Raw genomic sequence first — 16,807 nt, 5'->3', positions numbered from 1 at the left:
CTTCGGGTGGGGGTTTGCGGCAGCCGCAGCAGATGCTGAGCTGGGCAAGCCGGGAGACCCCCGGCGCATCTCCGGGGCATCCCAGCCCCGCGCCGCGAGCCCCGGGATCGTCTCCCCCTCGGAGCAACGAGGGCGTTCTCCTCCCATGGGAGGGGGCGGAGGCAGCGGTATGGGAAGTGAGAATCTCAGCCTGATCCTTATTTTTATTTCTTCCCTTTTCTCAGCTGCAGTAAATAACAGCTCCGACACTGAGAGCATTCCCTCGCCGAGGCCCGAAGCCAAAGAGGGAGGCGAAAGCGGGGCCAAGGCACCACCCGGGCCGGGAGGTGACTCCGGCGCAGAACCGGCAGTCAAGTTGGAAGAGGCCCCCACGCCCCCCGACGCTGCCGCCGCTCCCGCGGCCCCTGCCACCAACCCCGCGCCCGCCGCCAGCCCTCCTGCGGAGGCGGCTCCCAAGGCGCCCGGCGGCGAGGAGAAGGCCCAAGAGGAGCTGGTGGTGGACGTGGTGAAAACGGAGGAGCCGGAGGAGAAGGCGAGCGAGGAGCCCTGCAAGAGCGAGGTGAAGAAGGAGGAGGGCGAGGACGGCCAGGAGAAGGACAAGGGGAATGACAAGAAGGCGGAAAGCGGCGCCGGCGGCGGAGGGGCGGCGGGGGCGGAGGGGACGCCCAAGGCCGAGAAGAAGGAGAGCCATAAAGGCAGCAAGGGTGCCGGGGTGAACCCCGACAGCGACTCCAGCGCGACCTGCAGCGCCGATGAGATGGACGAACAGGACGCCGTGGACAAGAGCAGGTAGGGCTGGGGGGAGAGGTGGGGCACTGCGTGGCCCCAGGGCCGGGCGAGGCGTCTGCTGCGTGCGGCAGTGCCCACGTGCTCTCTCCTGAGCTCTTTTTTTAGGAACGTCACCACTGAGGTCCTCCCCAGGCGAAGGGACGTGCCCGGCTGTGTCCCCGCGTGGCCGCGGCCCTTTGGCCATCGCTTGCGAAGGGTCCGTGACCCCGCGGGCAGCGCGATGTCCCAACGCGGGGGTGCTGCTGGGCAATGGCCGCAGACAGGTGTTGGGTGCAGAACCGCTGAGTCTGCTGCTCGCAGCCCTGCGGGGTGATGCAATGGAGCCGGACGTGCCCTTGGGGACAGCTGAGTTATGCAGAGGCGTAGACTGGGCTGCCTGCATCCGGGGCTGGGAACGGTTTTTCTGTCTGAGTCGGCGCTGGCAGGGGAGCAGTCACTTCGGGGACGTGTTCCCAGCGCAGAGAGGGGGCGAGCTGCTGCCTTGGCGGAGATGCTGCTGGGATCCGCGAGGGTGAAATATCCGCCCTGGCCATAAAGGGGGCAGGACGGTGAGGGATGTGCGAGCTTTCCTGCGGAAACACCACCGGGGCTTCACCTGAGCCGCTGCGGCCCCGAGCCCTGCAGCCACCCTGGCTGGTGGCCGAGGGGGTCTGCGACCCTCCACGGGTGGCTCTTGGGACAGGGAGGGGAAACATCGGCCTCTTCGGAGGGGAAACGTCCTGTTCCCCTCCCGTCTCTTCCCACCACAGCCTCAGAGCCCTCCCCACCCAAGAGCCTCACAAACGGGACAGGGTTTCCTGTTTTTTAAAGAATTATATATAAATACGCGCCTCTTTGTAGTGCTATTCTCTCTGGTGGCTCCCACTTCCATCCACGCTGGCTCCTGGGCCGGGAGGGACCTCCCGCATCCACCCGGCCGTGGCACGGGGGCACGGAAGCCCCTCCAGGCTCCTGCCTCTGCACTGGGCTGGGACCGGAGGCTGGCGTCGTGCATCCAGCATCCTGCATCCCTCCCGAGGGCTTGCAGGGGGCGGTTGGCAGCAAGACGGGTTCTCCGAGGCCAGGCAGGCTGCATAAGAAAAAAAAAAAGAAAGAAAGAAAAAAAAAACACACAAGGAAAGCGGCAGGACAAGGCAGCAGGCAGCTGTCATGCTTCTGTGATCTGCCACCCGTAACGGGAGCGCTGCTCTCAGGAGGGCACCGCGGTGGGGGTGTGCAGGTGGGTGGGTGCTGCCGGCGCAGGAGGGTGCAGGAGCGTCCCTGGTGCTGCCTGCACGCCCCCGGGGAGCAGCCCCCCGCTGGAAGCAGCGCGGACGCTGCCGGGGGCGCTGGGGATGCAGCTGGCCCTGGCCCCGTGGTGCGGCCGGGGCCTCTTGGCTGGGGAGCTCCTCTCTGGCGTGGAAGGAGTCCAGCACCACCCCTCCCCGCCCTCCCCTTCCCAGCTGGGAGAAACCTCCCTGCGAGGGGGAGCGAGGCCAGCAGGGCTGCACTCCTCTGCTTGACACGAACCCAGCCGAACACGGGACGGCAGCAGCTTTTACCAGCCTCCCTGCTGCAAAGGAGCAGCTCTTCTTGGGAACGTCTGTTCCATCCTGGCTCCGCACTGAGTCAGTGCAAATATCTCAGCCGTCAAACGGCTCCCAGTTCCCGGGAATATCAAACAGTAATCGGGCATCCCTCTGCTGCCCGGCCTCTCCTCGTAGCAGTCCGGTGGGAAGGCGCAGGTGATAGCAGAGCCTGCGGGCAGGGAAAGCTGCAGCCCGAGCAGCCCCGTGGCTTTGTCCAGGCGAAGCGGCCGGCCCTGCCAGCCCACACCGTGTCCTGCAACCAGTTTGCGGGAGCTGGTACCCGCCGTGGTGCCCACGGGGATGCCGCACGCTCCCTCGTTCGCTCCTTTTCGATGCGGTCTCACAGAACCAGAGGCATGCCTCCCGGTGCGTGCCTGCAGCCCTCCAACAAACCGTGGGAGTTCAGCTGCCCTGGGTCCTCGCTTCTCCAGCCAGCCGAGGCCGCGTGCCCGCGGGCGGCTACCGCAGCCCCACCGCCGCGTGACTGCGAGCACGCGGGCAGAGGCGACGAAGAGGACGGGGCTGCCGAGATGCCGCGTGAGCCGCCCCGGCTGGGACGGCACCGGGCACGTGGGCGATGCTCGCCCGCCCACCCTGCGCTGCTGAGCTTGTGAAAGCTCCGGGGTGGCCGCAGCGTCTCCCCGAAGGGGATGGGGGTGGCTCGAGGGTCCCTGCGGCCACGGGGAAGGGGCAGGCGCTGGCCACCGTGGGTCCTCCTGCTGTTTGCGCTGGCAAAGGCTGGGCTGGGAGAAGGAGCCACAGCCTTAGCTCGTCAGAGCTGAAGGAGGCAGCTGAGTGTCTGTGGTTACACGCAGCATGTGCTGGGAGGGCTGCCGCGAGCACTGCCAGTACCGCAGTTCAGTGGGAGGTCAGGCCAGACGGAAACGCACGTGCGAGGCCGCGCACACTTACCCGCTGCCGGTCTGCAGCGCGGGGCAAGGAGACGCTGCCCTGAGCCTCCTGGGCAACCTGGTGACTGCCCCCGGTCTCTGTCCCCTTTATGCAGTGACCGCATGCGCAGGAAACTGAGTTTGGACCAGCTCAGAGGGGTCATGGTGCATTGGGTTGTCCAGCGGTTCGACCAGTCCCTTGGGCTCGGACCGGTCCCCGTGGTGCAAGCTGAAGGATTTGGGAGGATGCGGTGCCCTGGTCATCCCAAAGCCTTCCCCGCTGCCCAGGCTCACCCCGGGCACGCTGACACCCTGCAGAGGGCTCGCTGCTCCTCCCAGCGCCATCGCCCACACGTAGGGACTGGTCGTTGGCTTTGGGGCCCCCAAGTGAGAGGTGCTGGGGGTTGTTTGTCCCCTGTCCCGCTGTGTGCAGACACGACCAGTGCCTCTCAGGGCAGAGCATCCACCCGACGGAGCTGTGCCTGCGCCAGGGAGAGCTCCGTCCTCTCCCGCCGCTGATGGAGCTCGCCGGGCTGCAGAAAACCAGGCTGAAGATCGGCTTCTCGTGGGTAAAGTCAGAGCCCAAACTGCCTGGGAACGTAGCCCAGGGCTGCAGAGCGTGCTGCCACCGTGGGCTCTCCCCAGTGGTCTCTGGTTCGGGAGCCCCAGTACAGACGTGCTGCAGCTCAGCGTGGCGTGATTGTCCTGAGAGCAAGTGCTGGGTGTCCTCGTCCCCGGGCACTTCTCAGCAGCCCTTGGGGTGCTGCCCCCATGCCTCTGGTGTGGCTTCACCCCACCTGTGCCGTCCCGTGGGCGGACATCGCCGCGATTGTCTGGAGAGCAGCTTGGGTGAGCTGCCCCTCACCTGGTTACCCCAGAGCATCCCAGTTCCCCCAGTGCATCCCAGTTCCCACTTCTGGGGCAGATCCCGAGGTGGGTCCCATTCCCGCTCCAATGCAGGGCACGGCGCGCCGCGAGGGCTGGGGCAGCCCCAGCGCAGCGATGTATTTATTCCCCGCACATGGCCCAGCCACGCTTGTTTATTCATCCAAGGGTGAGCGTGGAATGACCTTGAAATTTATAGGCTGAAGAGAGCAGTGAAACAACAGCTAAAATAAACAAGTCACGCTGTAAAACTTAGAAACGATGAACTGGCTTCAACAAATGGGAGCTGGGAGGGAGAGAAAGTGAAGATGTCCTGGAGCGACATGGCCCTGGGGTCTCAGCACGGACACAGCTCGACCCGAGGGCTTTGCCTCGCTCCTTTCCCATCCCGTTTTGGGGGGACCCAGGAGATGCCCACCCGCCTTGCAGCGTGGTGGAACAGTCGGGAAGGGGAAAGCAGCGTGGTGCTGGTAACGCCCCAGGGAAACGAGGTGTCGGCTGGTCCCTACAGCTGGGAGCTGTGCGGCGGGGTGGTGGGAGGCAGAGATCCCAGCGATGCCCCAAATCCCCTTCGCCCTCCTGGCTGCGTCTGTGCCCTCGCAGGAGGGCTGTGGCGCTCGGTGGCAGGGAGAACCCTGTCCCAGGAGGAGAGGCAGAGGTTTTGTAGCACAGCAGCGCGTTGGGGCTCTTGCTCTTTGCAAGGGGCTCGGCACAGCCATCCTCTGAGTGTCCGCCCCACAGCTCAGCCACGGGGAAGAGCCAGCGGAGAGGGCGCGGGGTTGTGCAGCCACGAAGCTGAGCACCAAATCCCATCCGAACCCAGGCTCTCGCCTTTCAGGTGGTCCAAGCGCTCCAGCCGCGTGTGCGTGGTTACTTGCCCAGGCTGTAGAGCCTTGATAAAAGACAGACAGTCCTTGAACAGGAGCGGGGGGCTGATCTCGAGTGCTGAGTGATGCTTGAGTGAGCTGGGGAGGGTGGCGTGGCGCCCAAATGCAATCTGAACGGGTCGCCCTGCTCCGTGACTCCGGGCTCCGCTTCTCCCTCGGGCTTATCCTGGACAACAGCAGCTAGTTTGCTAGAAATAATTAGCGTAGTAGCTAAAGCAAAGGGGAGCTGAGAGCCTCTCGAGGCAGACATAATCGTCTCAGAGCACTGAGTCCCACGGGACTTGTTGTCTCTGGAAAGCAGGACGTAAATCCCGTCCCGCTCCCCGCCTTCCCCGGGCCTGGTTATCCCACGGCAAAGCTGCCCCGGCTGTGGCAGCGCTCTGCAGCTCGCTTGGTGCTGCTGGTCTGCGTCGTGTAGTGGGGAGCGGGTCCCCTGGGCCCTTGTATGACTAAAAGGAGCTGAGGCACCGGCAGCCCACCGAGGTGGAGGCGGCAGGCACCTCCCCGGGGCTGCAGGCACCCCGTGCTCCGGGCAGTGCAGCGGGGTTCCCTGCTGAGCAGCCCCTGTCCAAGCCTCACAGTGAGCCCTGCAACGGTTGTAGCCACCTGAACAGGTCTGGGACCAGGCAGCGGGTTGCAGAGCTAGCAGCCCAAGTGCACAGCGTGCTCAGGAGCCCGGGGTCCCAGCCGTGAGCAGCGGTCCAGCTCGCCCCTCGTCGATGACAGGGATGTCCCCTGGCTCAGCAGCACAAAGCACGGGGGTGTGGGGCATGGGGGGGCGATCAGATGTGGAGCTCGTGTGTGACATCGCCCCTTACCGTGTGTTTTGTGCTCAGGTTGCTGTCCCCCCGGCCCAGCCTGCTCAACACCACCAGCGAGGCCAGGCTGAACTCCTCGCCGCAGAAGCCGCTGGACCTGAAACAGCTGAAGCAGCGCGCTGCTGCCATCCCTCCCATCGTAAGTGCCCCAAAAAGAGGGTTGGGGCCGGGGGCGCAGCACGTGCCTTGCACGTACACTCGCACTGGGACGTGTCCCCCTGCCCGACACGCGGGTGGCTGAGCCCCATGTAGGCAAGGTGCTTTCTGTGCGCAGCGTGCTCCCAGCTGCCGGAGGGCCTGCCAGCGATGTTTGGATGTCCTTTGAGCTCTTCTATCAGAAAGTAGTGGGAGGTCTGGACAGAAAAAGCTCCTCATTGCCACATGACTGCTGCCTCCCTTTGCTTTAAAAAGCAACTGTGCACCCTCCCAGCCCTGTGCTTCTCCTGGTCTCGTGCTTAAAGTCACCACGTAAAACATATTTATGCTCCTCCTCATCCAGAAGCTCTTCTTGGTCTCCCCTTTTCAGTTCAAGGCTACTGGAGAGCCGCAACAGGCTGATGGTTCCTGTCTGGGGCTGTGACAAAAAGCACCCTCTTATCTCCAGGGTCAGTGCCAGAGGAGGAGCATTTGTGGGGTGGGGAGAGAAAATCCCTGCTCGTGTGTGCTGGGTTTCAAGTACTCGGGAAAGACCCGTTCCTGGTGCTCTTTCAGTTTCCCTTCTTCCAGCGAAAGATGTGGCTGCTGTCATGTAACTGCTTGCAAAAGCTACGGGCACTGAACTGCAGATTAGAGGCTTTAAACGAGGGAGGTCTGAGGCTCTCCGGTGGTGTCACCAGAACAGAGCTGGTGCTCCTTGTTGTGGGTTTTTTAACCTCCTGTGGCTGGTGAGCCTTGGAGCTCCGTTCGGGATGGTTGGGCTGTGGGGCTTCGTAACACCTTGCTGCCTCCACGGCTGCGAGGGATGTTAACGGCACATGGCAAGTTTCACCAGCTCTCACTGTTTTGTTGCAGATTTCTGAAGGTTTCTCAGAGGGGATATTGCAGAGTGGAAGCGTGAAGCCTCAGGTGCCTCCCCACGCCCTGGCCCTCTACCAGCAGCAGATCACTAAAGCCCACGAGTCTGCCCGCGAGGACGTGCCCCCAAGCAAGCTGTCGCAGGCCCAGCAGCAGCAGCAGGCCGACAAGGAGCAGCAGCAGCCGAGCAGCAGCCCCAGGGGAAAGAGCCGGAGCCCCGCTGTTGGCGACAAGGAAGGTAGGGCGGCGTGCGTGGCGGTGTGCGTTTATCTGTGCCACAGCGTGCCCCGCGTGCAGCTGCACGCAGCCGGCAGCTTGCCTCCTCTTAGGTGGACGTTTGCTTCAGCCCTTGAAAGCTCTTTAATAGCATCTCGAAGCGGGACCGGAGAGGCATGGCTAATTTCCCATGTTCATTAGACAGTACATCATGTCTCATTGAGCCTACAGCAAACACCGAGCTAGTGTCGAGTGCCGAGGAGGTGAAGATTGCCTTTATTAGCGTCTCTGCCATTCACTTGAGAGCAAAGGGGCCTGGAGGCATGCCAGGGCTTTGGGTACAATGGCTCTTTTCTACCTTGCTGGCTTTTTATAAAGAATGCTTTTAATGCTCAGCAGGGACCATTATTTCATTTAAAATCAATGCTAATACTGTGACTTGGAGTCCAAAGGTTCCTGTAAAGATTCCCAGTGCTTTCTCCCCGGAATAGCTGTGATATGGTTTGGCTGCCTAATGAGCAACCCCAAGTTTCCCACCGTAGAGCATCTGAAGTGTTATTAGCTTGAGCACCTGGGGATCGAGGTTAAGGAGAGTCGGGAAGTCCTGATGAGACTATCCTCTAAATGTGTTTTTAATCTCGGTGACAGTCTGTTCCAGTTCGGCGTCGGCGTGCCTGCCCCTCATAGCCAGCGGTGCCATCAGAGGAGCCGGGAGGCTGGGCTTTGTGGGGGCGATGCCCCCCAGTAGTGGGTCCTGCACTGGGATCGCAGTGCAAGGAGGTGGGGAGGGATGAGGCCACATGGATGGGGCAGATAGGTCCTGGTTGTGGTCATCGCTGGAAAATTGGTGCCCTTGTTCAGCCCCCAGAGCAGCCGCGTCCCTCTTGGGACAGGAGGATGTGCTTGCAGAAGGAGTTGGTTGCTGACTCTTTGCCAGATTTTCTTTTTCCTTAAACAACAAATAGCACCGTGTGTGGATCAGCCCTGCAGAATGTTTTGCATGTAAGCCAGGAAGGTGACTGCTCACCTTGAGGAAGGGAGTTTCCCCTGAGTCACGGTGCTGCCACCCGTGAAGTCCCATCTCAGCTGATCCCGCGCTGGTGCTTGCTGCCCGGGCAGATCAGCTCCCTTCCAGCCCTTCCCCGCCGGTGGTGGGTAATGGGTTAATGGGTTTGGTCTCCTCCTGCACCGTAATCCTGTGGGGATCTGTCCTGCACGGCTCAGCTTCATGGTGAGCCGCATGGCACGGCCAGTGCTGGGGCCTGGAGCTCGGCACCACCGCACCGCAGTGTGTAGTACGGAGCGCTTTCTTCTCTGGGCCACCTCTGCAGTGCTCCAGATCTCCGTGTTAATGAAGGTAATTACCCTGCGAGGTGCACAGCACCTGCCCTGTGTCACACAGAGGCGTGGAGTAGGCTGCCCAGGCTGTGACGAGGATTAGGAGCGGAGCAAACATCTCGGGTGATCTCCAAACACCGCGTCCCTGTGCCTGTGTGCTGGTACCGCTGGGGGCCTGGGTCGCACGTGGGCCCTCGGGAGCCCTCGTTCCATGGCGTGAATGCATCTGCCGTGTGAAAACCGGCAGGTTTGTGCTGAGAGGCACCTCGAGGGGAGAAAACAAGCCCCCAAAGCCCTGTTTGAGGGCAGCGATGAGCTCAGGTGGTGGCTCAGCACTGTCTCTGCGGCAGGATACCCCGAGATAGGCAGGGCAGTCTGTGTACCAGGGGAGCGCCCCTTCCCTCCCCTGCTCTCCAAGGCCTCCCCCTGGGGCAACAAGTGTCAACACCCCACACGTTGGGCTGCCACACCGCGTCTACAGGGGCCTCGTTAAACGGGGAGAGTCCAGCCCAGCCGGCAAACCTCAATCAGAGCAGCCCTGAGGCTCCTCGTAGCCAGGGGCCAGCTTCCCCGCAGCAGGTCCGCCGCCTCCTCCGCGGCTCGCTGAGGCCCAGCTCGATAAGAGGGCTTGAACTCCTGCAGCCGCTCGGGGGATCGACGTCCTTCACACCGTTCTGGATCCGCTTCAAAGCAGTCTTGCACACATCCTGGCCAAGGCGTTGGCTGCCTCGCGGCTCCTGGCTGGGTCCGTATCGCCTTGGAGGGCGGCCAGGCCAGAGCCGTACCTCCAGAGCGCGGGACGAGCCGCGGAGCGCGGGGCCGGGCAGGGGCAGGCAGCCCTGCAGAGCCCCGCGGTCGGGCAGACGGATCCCTGATCCCTTCCCCCGGTGCCGAGCCGCCGTCGGGCATATCTCGGGTTATCGCGCGGCGGTTGGAAAGCCGGCAGTGCGTTGTGTGTTGATTTAGTCGTGTTTCAGTTGGCCTTCGGAGGAGACGGGGAGCCAAGAGCATTAATTTGGATGACGGATCGTATAAACTCTGACTCCTTCGCTCCGATTCCAGGGGCTTGATAAACGGTAATAGGAACTCTCTCTTCCCCGTGTAAGTGCTATTTTATCAAAAGCTGGCTGAGTTATAGCCGCCCTCTAATGCGGGGGCAATTAAGAACTGGCCACATTTCACAGGCTCCAGAGGCACAGAGGGGAGGGAGAGGCACCCGCGGGGCGGGGAGGAGGACGTGGCTCTCCGGGAGCCATCCAGGGGGCGCGGAGCCTTGGCTGGTGGTGCCTTGGCTCCGGAGAGCAGCTCCAGCTGGGACATCCCAGCACCTTTCAGCCCCGCACGCCGTGCGCTGGATCAGCCCCCAGGGAGCTGAGCGGGGCTGAGCTGAAAGGGAAAAAATGAAGGGATGCCACGGCCCCTCCGTCAGTGGGGAGGATGCTCCTGGATCCCCTGTGCCGGGAGGATCCTCTCTGGGACCTGGCATGGGATCTTCACGGGGAGGGAAGATGCTGGAGGCGAGGTCTGGCCCCGCCAGGCTGCAGCTGTGTGTGTGCCCAGACACCTCTGCGTGCTGATAATGGATTTCTTGTCTCACCGAAGAGGACAAGAATAATCTCCCAGCTTCTGAGTACACTGAGCATTAATAATGATAATGCAGTAAAGCCTCATTAAATTGGGCCTCTGATAATCTACTTGCCCTATTATTAGGCTTAGCAGGATTCAGGCATCTATTTTTATCAAAAATTGATGGTTAAAGGCTGGGTTCATTTGTGACTGCTATTGTTTACTGCCCAGTTTCTAATTTCTGGTCAATGCAGGCGTTACGCAGGTGGGTCTGACAAAGAAGGGCAGTGCAAAATTAAGTGGTTATCGATTAAAAGCAAATCCTACCAAACCTGCCTCTAATCCGTTCAAAAACGGCTGTCTCATCTGTCTGCTTAGCAAAGCGTTCCTCCGTGAGGATGCGCTCGGGATGGAGCAGATAAAGCTCTTCCCCAGCACCCCGCAGGGCTCTCGGGTCAAGAAGAGAGCTGCTCTTTAACCACCCCCAGCACGGCTCTTCAGCCAGCAGGCGCTTCTTGGCCTCGAATCAGCCTTTTTATAGGCAGGGCGAACCCAGCCTGGCATCCAACAAAACCTGAGCCAGATCATTTCCGAAAGCTCCCCTGCCTGCCGCCCAGCTGCCGTGCAGCGGAGGCATCCAGTCGTCACGCCGAGCCCGTCTTGAACTTCATTTGCCTTTGACGGTCTCACAAAGCGCGTTTGTCCCAGGTGCTGGGAGAACAGCCGGTCACTTCAGGCTCTGAGCATCGTTCCCTTGCCATCCGAACAAGCTGATGCCTTCATTTCTGGCCCATCAGCAGACCACAGGGGTTGTCACAAGCGAGGCGGCACCCGCTGGATGTCCCTGCATGCTGGGGGACGCGGGGTGCTGGCAGCATCCTGCCCCCCCGGCCGAGGAGTGTGAGCCTGGAGGAAGGTTGTTTCGCCTCCACATGAAGGGACGTGGCTTCGGCTGCTCGCTGAGCCTTCCCTTCTCGCGTCTGCCTGTCCGTGGGGTGCCGCTGAGCAAGCTGTTTGTCTTCCTTTTGCCTTGCAGAAAAGTCAGTGCATTTCTCCTCCATCGCAGAGGCTCAGAAGCTGAGCGCGGAGCCGACGGCCGCCTCATGCTGGCCCCCTGTCCTGTCCTACTCCCGGGATGTGATAAAAACCTCTCCCCAGGCGGAGCCCCACTTGTTCCAGTATAACTCACCAGGCAAGTGCAATCCACCATCTGCACGGCACGTCCCCTCTGCCCTGACCTGCGGCCGAGGACAGAGGCTGCGGTTGCAGCCAGCATCACGGGTTGTTCCCTTAAATCAGTGCAGTTATTTTCTTTTTGGGTGGGAGAGAGGGCTCAGCAGAAACCCGCCGGCCCCTTGCTTTGCTCCAGCACAAAGCAGCCTCCCTCGCAGCTGGTGGGGCCAGCTGAGAGCAGCCAGGCGGGTCTCCCAGCCCTGACCGGGGCAGGATGAGGGACGTGGTTTGTCACAGACCACCACGAGTGTTCCCTGCACCGCCCTTGGTGCAGTCAGGAGGGTTTTAGCCCTCACTCTGCTGTCCCTCTCTATCTGGAGGGCACGCAATTTGGATGCAGAACCAAAAGGGAAGAGGCGATAATTGAAACTAGTCCAGTCCTCTCCAAAGCGGTTGTGCTGCTTGGATCCTAGAGCACGTTACTGTCCCTCAGTTCCCTAATCCTTGTGTTTTTCGCGCAGGACACCCCATCCCGCTAAACCTGCATGAGAGCTCTCGCTCAGGGCTGCAGCGGCTAGCGAGCATCTCCAACCCTCCTCCCCTCATCTCCTCCACCAAGCACCCTCCTGTGCTGGAGAGACCCGTGGGCTCCATCTCCCAGGTACGTCGGGCGCGAGCGGCGGGGACGGCTGGCGGGGGCCCGCAGCTGCTCCCTGACCTCTCCTCTCGCACCGCAGGGCATGCCCATCCAGCTCCACACACCCTACAGCTCCGAGCATGCAAAGGTCCCCGTCGGCTCCATCACCATGGGCCTGCCACTGACAATGGATCCCAAGAAACTGGGTAAGAAATCGGGAGGCGAGGGATGTCTCGCAGGGCACAGCAAGGAAGTGCAGAGGGTGCAGATGTGATCCGAGGATGACAGCAGTTGTCTTTGGGGAGAGCAGAGACAGGGAGCTAAATATATGCAGTATAGGAAAGGGACGACTCAGGCAGGGACACTTCCCAGTCTATAAATACCCTCTGGCTAATACTGTGATGGAAGGAAGGAAACATATTGCCACTCCCCAGGCTGGTGGGATAAAGAATAAATGGCCTGAAGTGAACAAGGAAAGTGTTCAGCCTGCAGATTTGGAAAAAAATCTTAGCATCATGAGGAGTTGGGGAAAGGACCGGGTCTGGATGGGGGATGTGGGTGCCAGCCCTGCGCTGCGACCCCACAAGGAGGGATCGGATCAGTGCCTGCTCCTGGGCAGCACCCTCCAGCTGCTTGCAACGGTGCTGGAGGAGGCTCTTGGCCAGCGGTGGGTTTTGCAGGGAGGCTTCCAAGTCCTCCTCCTCGGCTCCCCACCAAAGACCTGGCCGTTGGTCCAGCCAGTCCCCAGCCCTGCCTCTGCCGGGTACAAGAGCTGGTGCCAGGCGGGGCTGAGACGTGATCCTGGTGGCCCAGGACACGGGAGGTGCCAGCTGGAGGCTGGTGGAGGCCACGCTGATCTGTGCTTCGTGTTTTCCAGTGCCTTTTCCTGGAGTAAAGCAGGAACAACTTTCTCCTAGAAGCCAGGCCAGCCAGCCGGAAAGTCTGGTGATGCAGCCGTCCCAGGAGGGCTCCATCCTGCGGGGTGAGCGTGCGGCCGTGCCCCAGCGTGGGAGGGCAGGAGGGATGCTTGCTGCTACAGCAGGTGCACGCTGCCCTGGGAAGGTCTGGGTGGATTTTGGGGTTTCTGCCCAGCCAGAGGGGTCTCTTTGCCCCTTCTCTCCAGCTGGTCAGATCACCAGAGCGGTGGCAGATAGGTCTGTGCAGCACCTCCAGCGGGACACCAAGACATTTCTAGCCACAGCCCGGAATCAGGGCATGGGCTTTGATCCTGGCAGGGGTTTTGTGTGCACGGGGCACCCTGCAATCTGTTGCTCAAGACAGCAAAGCAGGACCAGTTAAATGCCATTGACTGGTTTTCATTGTTGGGGCTGCAGCTGGGCAGGGAGCACATTTCATTCAAATCTAGTCTTCCCATTTTTCTTTAGAGAATAAGTACAGATGCGTTGTTTTTAAGTGATTTAGGTAATTCTGCTTTGAGAAGTCCCCAAGCTTACTGCAGTCAGAGGCAGGGTGTGCGGTGGATCGGCTCCAGCCAGATAACACACAGCAGAACTCACACCACCCTGAGCTACATCTCTCTGGAGATGTGCTCTGATCACATCAGCAGAGGCTGCGGCAGGCTGTGCTTTCTCTCAGGCCCATAAATCTGCCTGGCCCCTCCGCAAAGGCAGCAGGGAGGTGATAGCTTCAAAAGAATTGTTTGCGCCTCCCAGCCCCGGGGCTGGGTCCCTAGGGGGACAGGGTGGGAAGAGTTGTGCAAGGCACTGGATTTAACGCTGACATCTCCTGGTGGGCTTCCTCTCGGCTCCCTCAGCTCGCTAGAGGTTGGGTCGAATCCTGCTGGCTTAGCCGTCAGCACTCGTAGCCCCACGGACGTTGTGCTGAACAGCAAATCCAGCTTCCAACTCGCTGTGTTTGTGTCCTGCAGGTGCTTCCCTCGGCTCTGCCTCAGGAGGGAGCATCACCAAGGGGACACCCACATCCAGGCCCCCTCCGGAGTCGCCCATCACATACCGAGGCTCCATCACGCACGTAAGTCCCTTGTCTCCGTCGGGCTTTGCTTTTCCCGGGTGCTGGTCACTGCAGCTTGGGGCGCCGGTGTTTGTGGGTGCGCTGAGCACGGGGCTGAGCCACCTGCAGCATCACGGAGCCCTCGCAAACAGCCTGAGCTCGGCTTGGCACAAGCCCCGTCCCAGCAGCCAAGGCTGCAGGAGAGCAGAGCTCGGCGAGCAGCGATGCAAAGAGTTGCAGCGTGTCTGAGCTCCCCGTTTGCTTTCGGTAGCTGTCAGGAGCACGGGCGAAAGCAGCTTTAAATGGCTCTGGGAAAATAATCCTGCCAGGGCAAGCAAGCAGCGAGGAGGAGGAGATGGGTGGAAGGCCCTGTCTGGGCAGAGGAGAGGAGGAGGCTGCGAGGTGCATGTCAGGTAATGAGGTCTGCCGGTGCTGAGTGCGCAGTGCTGGGGGTCCTGCCCAAAGGCTCTGTGGAACAGGAAGATACTTTGGCCTTAATCTCCACCATCCATCTTCAGAAGAGCAGCTGGCAAGCGGGCGATAGTTTTTGCCGTGTGAGTTATTGCTCATCTGGTAACGGAGCAGAGAGCATAAAAAAAAAATCACCTGTTTCCCTTGGGGATTTTATCTGGCCGTCATTCAGGTATTCAAAGCCACTCGTGCTGAGATTTTTGCCTGCTTCATTCAAAGAGAGTGACCGTGTTCCCTTTGGCCCTGGCGACCTGAACCTAAATCCTGGCTCAGAGCAAAAGCTTCTCCTGCCAGGTGCCCTGCATCCAGCAGCTGCCAGGAGTGGATGCCTGACGACTGCAAATAACCCCGTGGAGCAAATGCATCCCCTCATGTGCCCCTGCAGCAGCTCTGGGAAGCCGTGGGTGGGCACAAAGGGTCCTGAGCACCACGTGCCCGAATTCGGAAAGACGAGCAGTTTGTACGATGCTGTATGTACAGCTATTTAATCCGTCTGGATTCCCTTGGCTGGGGAATTAAGGTCCCAAGCCCAGAGCAGGCTGCCCCTTGCTCCTGGCGTTCCCATCCCTCCTGCTGCCTGGCACCGGCTGGCCTGGCAGCCTGCGTCCCTCCGCTCCTGCAGCAGCTCCCGGTGCCGTGGCTGATATTTGATCTCGGATTAGTCATCCAGCGTGCAGGAGGCAGATCTTGAATATATGCTCTCTGCTCTGAAGCCATCTGTCATCACTTGCTTTCAAATCCCCTCTGAGCACGTCCGCGGAAGGAAGACGACTTTACCTGGGGCTGGGAGAGCCAGCACCGGGCGTACCGTGAGCACCAACAGTCGGGGCCTTGATCCCACACACGGGCACATCCCGGCAGCTGTAGGGGGGATTTGGGGGGCCGGTGGCCCTCAGACAGCTTGGTACAGAGCAGAGACATCTCCAGGGTGGGGTGGGAAAAGAGTCTGCCAAATCCCAAACACCAGCACGGGTGGGTTTTGCTCCCCGGGGCTTCTTGTGGGCATCAGCCCTGGGAGTCGGTGGGGTTGGGCTGGGCGGGGGGGTGTCAGCCAGGAGCTGGGCTCTGACAGCACCGCTGTGCGTCCCCTGCAGTGGGCGGGGGGACATCATCCCCCGGTGTCTGTTCCTGCTCGGCACCGAGCAGGCAGTGTTGGCAGAGCAGCGTTAATCAGCAGCGACATCCTCAAGGACATCCAGCTCCGGGTATTTCGAAGGGGGGAGTCGGGGAGGGCAGGTGCTTGTGAACCACGTTCATGTGCGCCCCTGGGGAAATTGAGGTTTCTGCTCATGCGAGTTTGTGTAAGGAGCCGATTTTCGTTGGAGAGCCAAGCGGCAGGCATCGCTCCCCCACCTGCCCTGCCTCGGCGGGACGCCTCGCAGCTCGTGGTGCTGGGCCAGGGAAATAGGCTGCGGGGAAAGCCAGCGCTCAGGCAGTGCTTGGCAGCCCTGCCCCACACCTGTGGGATGGAAACAAGCCGGGTAGCTTGCTCCGAAACGCACAGCAAAGAATAGAGCTGCTGGTTTAGAGGCCCAGGGTGGTGGCTGCCCCAAGGTGAGGACCATGGCACCGATACCAGCACCCAGCCAGAGCCGGGCTGGCCCCGGCACCTCGCCCCTTTCAGCCTGGTGCCTGCCGTCCCCGCGCTGCCCTCACCCCCACCTCTTCCCAGCAGCCTTCCCCGGATCACGTACCTTCTTACCGCTCGCCGTTATTGTCCTCATCAATAATTAAGCTGCAGGTTTCTCGCTGCTGGCTGTGTCAGGAAGCGGAGGCCGGGCGCGCTCTCCTCCGCTCGGCTCCCCCGGCGGAACAGAGTGTTCCTGTGTGCGAGCGCGCCTGCTTGCTTAATTGCTTGTGACACTGTTAAATATGGATCTTGGTGGCTTTCCAAGGGCACCCCGGCAGAAGTGCTGTACAAAGGAACCATTACCAGGATAATCGGAGAAGACAGCCCCAGCAGAGCAGAGAAAGTGAGGGAGGATGCCCTGCCCAAAGGACACGTCATTTACGAAGGGAAGAAGGGCCACGTGCTGTCCTACGACGGTAAGTCGGAACCTGCTGCCTCTCGGGCAGGTGCTGGGGGCTGTGCCACGGTGCTCGGGTGTTGGGAGATATTTGAGGCAAGGCTGACCACGTGCGATGGGATGACCTCGCAGGTTCACCTCCAGCATGGTTTCTCTCCCATCCCAACCTCTCCCCCCTGCACCTGGGTTTCCCTTTGTCCCGTGCCATCATCTCGCCTCGGAGGTGGCGTTGCTGCCACACAGGGACGCGGTGCGGGATGCCCGTGGGACATGCCACACCATGAGAGGGTCCCCAAGGTCTTGGGCCAAGGTGGAGCCCAAAGAACCTACCGGATGGAGGCAAGTCAGGTAGTTTGGCATAAAGATTTATCGTGATATCAAGCTTCCTATTTGGAATGGACAGCATGCGGCTTTCCAAGCGTGGAAACTGCAACGACTGGGGCAGTGCAGCACTGTGCCTCAGTTTCCCCATGGCACAGGGGAGCTTGTGGCTCCCTGATCATCAGGAGCCTGGTATGGGGCACTTGGTGTGTCTTTCCTGCATGGCCTGTGATAGA

The 16,807-nt window shown here is 61.0% G+C and overlaps 1 protein-coding gene across 18 annotated transcripts in view; it reads left to right on the top strand.

Annotated features, from left to right (window-relative positions):
• The window catches only part of NCOR2 (nuclear receptor corepressor 2), a 234,249-nt gene that overhangs the window by 192,674 nt on the left and 24,768 nt on the right, over nucleotides 1–16,807 (top strand). For all 18 annotated transcript variants that reach the window (XM_083804413.1, XM_083804415.1, XM_083804414.1 and 15 more), the window contains 9 exons: nucleotides 225–789; nucleotides 5,856–5,976; nucleotides 6,849–7,089; nucleotides 11,008–11,163; nucleotides 11,666–11,805; nucleotides 11,882–11,987; nucleotides 12,659–12,763; nucleotides 13,670–13,773; nucleotides 16,119–16,269. In XM_083804413.1, coding sequence (XP_083660539.1) covers nucleotides 225–789; nucleotides 5,856–5,976; nucleotides 6,849–7,089; nucleotides 11,008–11,163; nucleotides 11,666–11,805; nucleotides 11,882–11,987; nucleotides 12,659–12,763; nucleotides 13,670–13,773; nucleotides 16,119–16,269 — 1,689 coding nt within the window. The remainder of the gene's footprint in view (nucleotides 1–224; nucleotides 790–5,855; nucleotides 5,977–6,848; nucleotides 7,090–11,007; nucleotides 11,164–11,665; nucleotides 11,806–11,881; nucleotides 11,988–12,658; nucleotides 12,764–13,669; nucleotides 13,774–16,118; nucleotides 16,270–16,807) is intronic.

This window comes from Anser anser (assembly GCF_964211835.1).
Source record: "Anser anser genome assembly, chromosome: 18".
NCBI classification, from domain to species: Eukaryota; Metazoa; Chordata; class Aves; order Anseriformes; family Anatidae; genus Anser; species Anser anser.
Note: the sequence above shows the minus strand (reverse complement) of the source record. Positions and strands in the feature narration are given on the sequence as shown.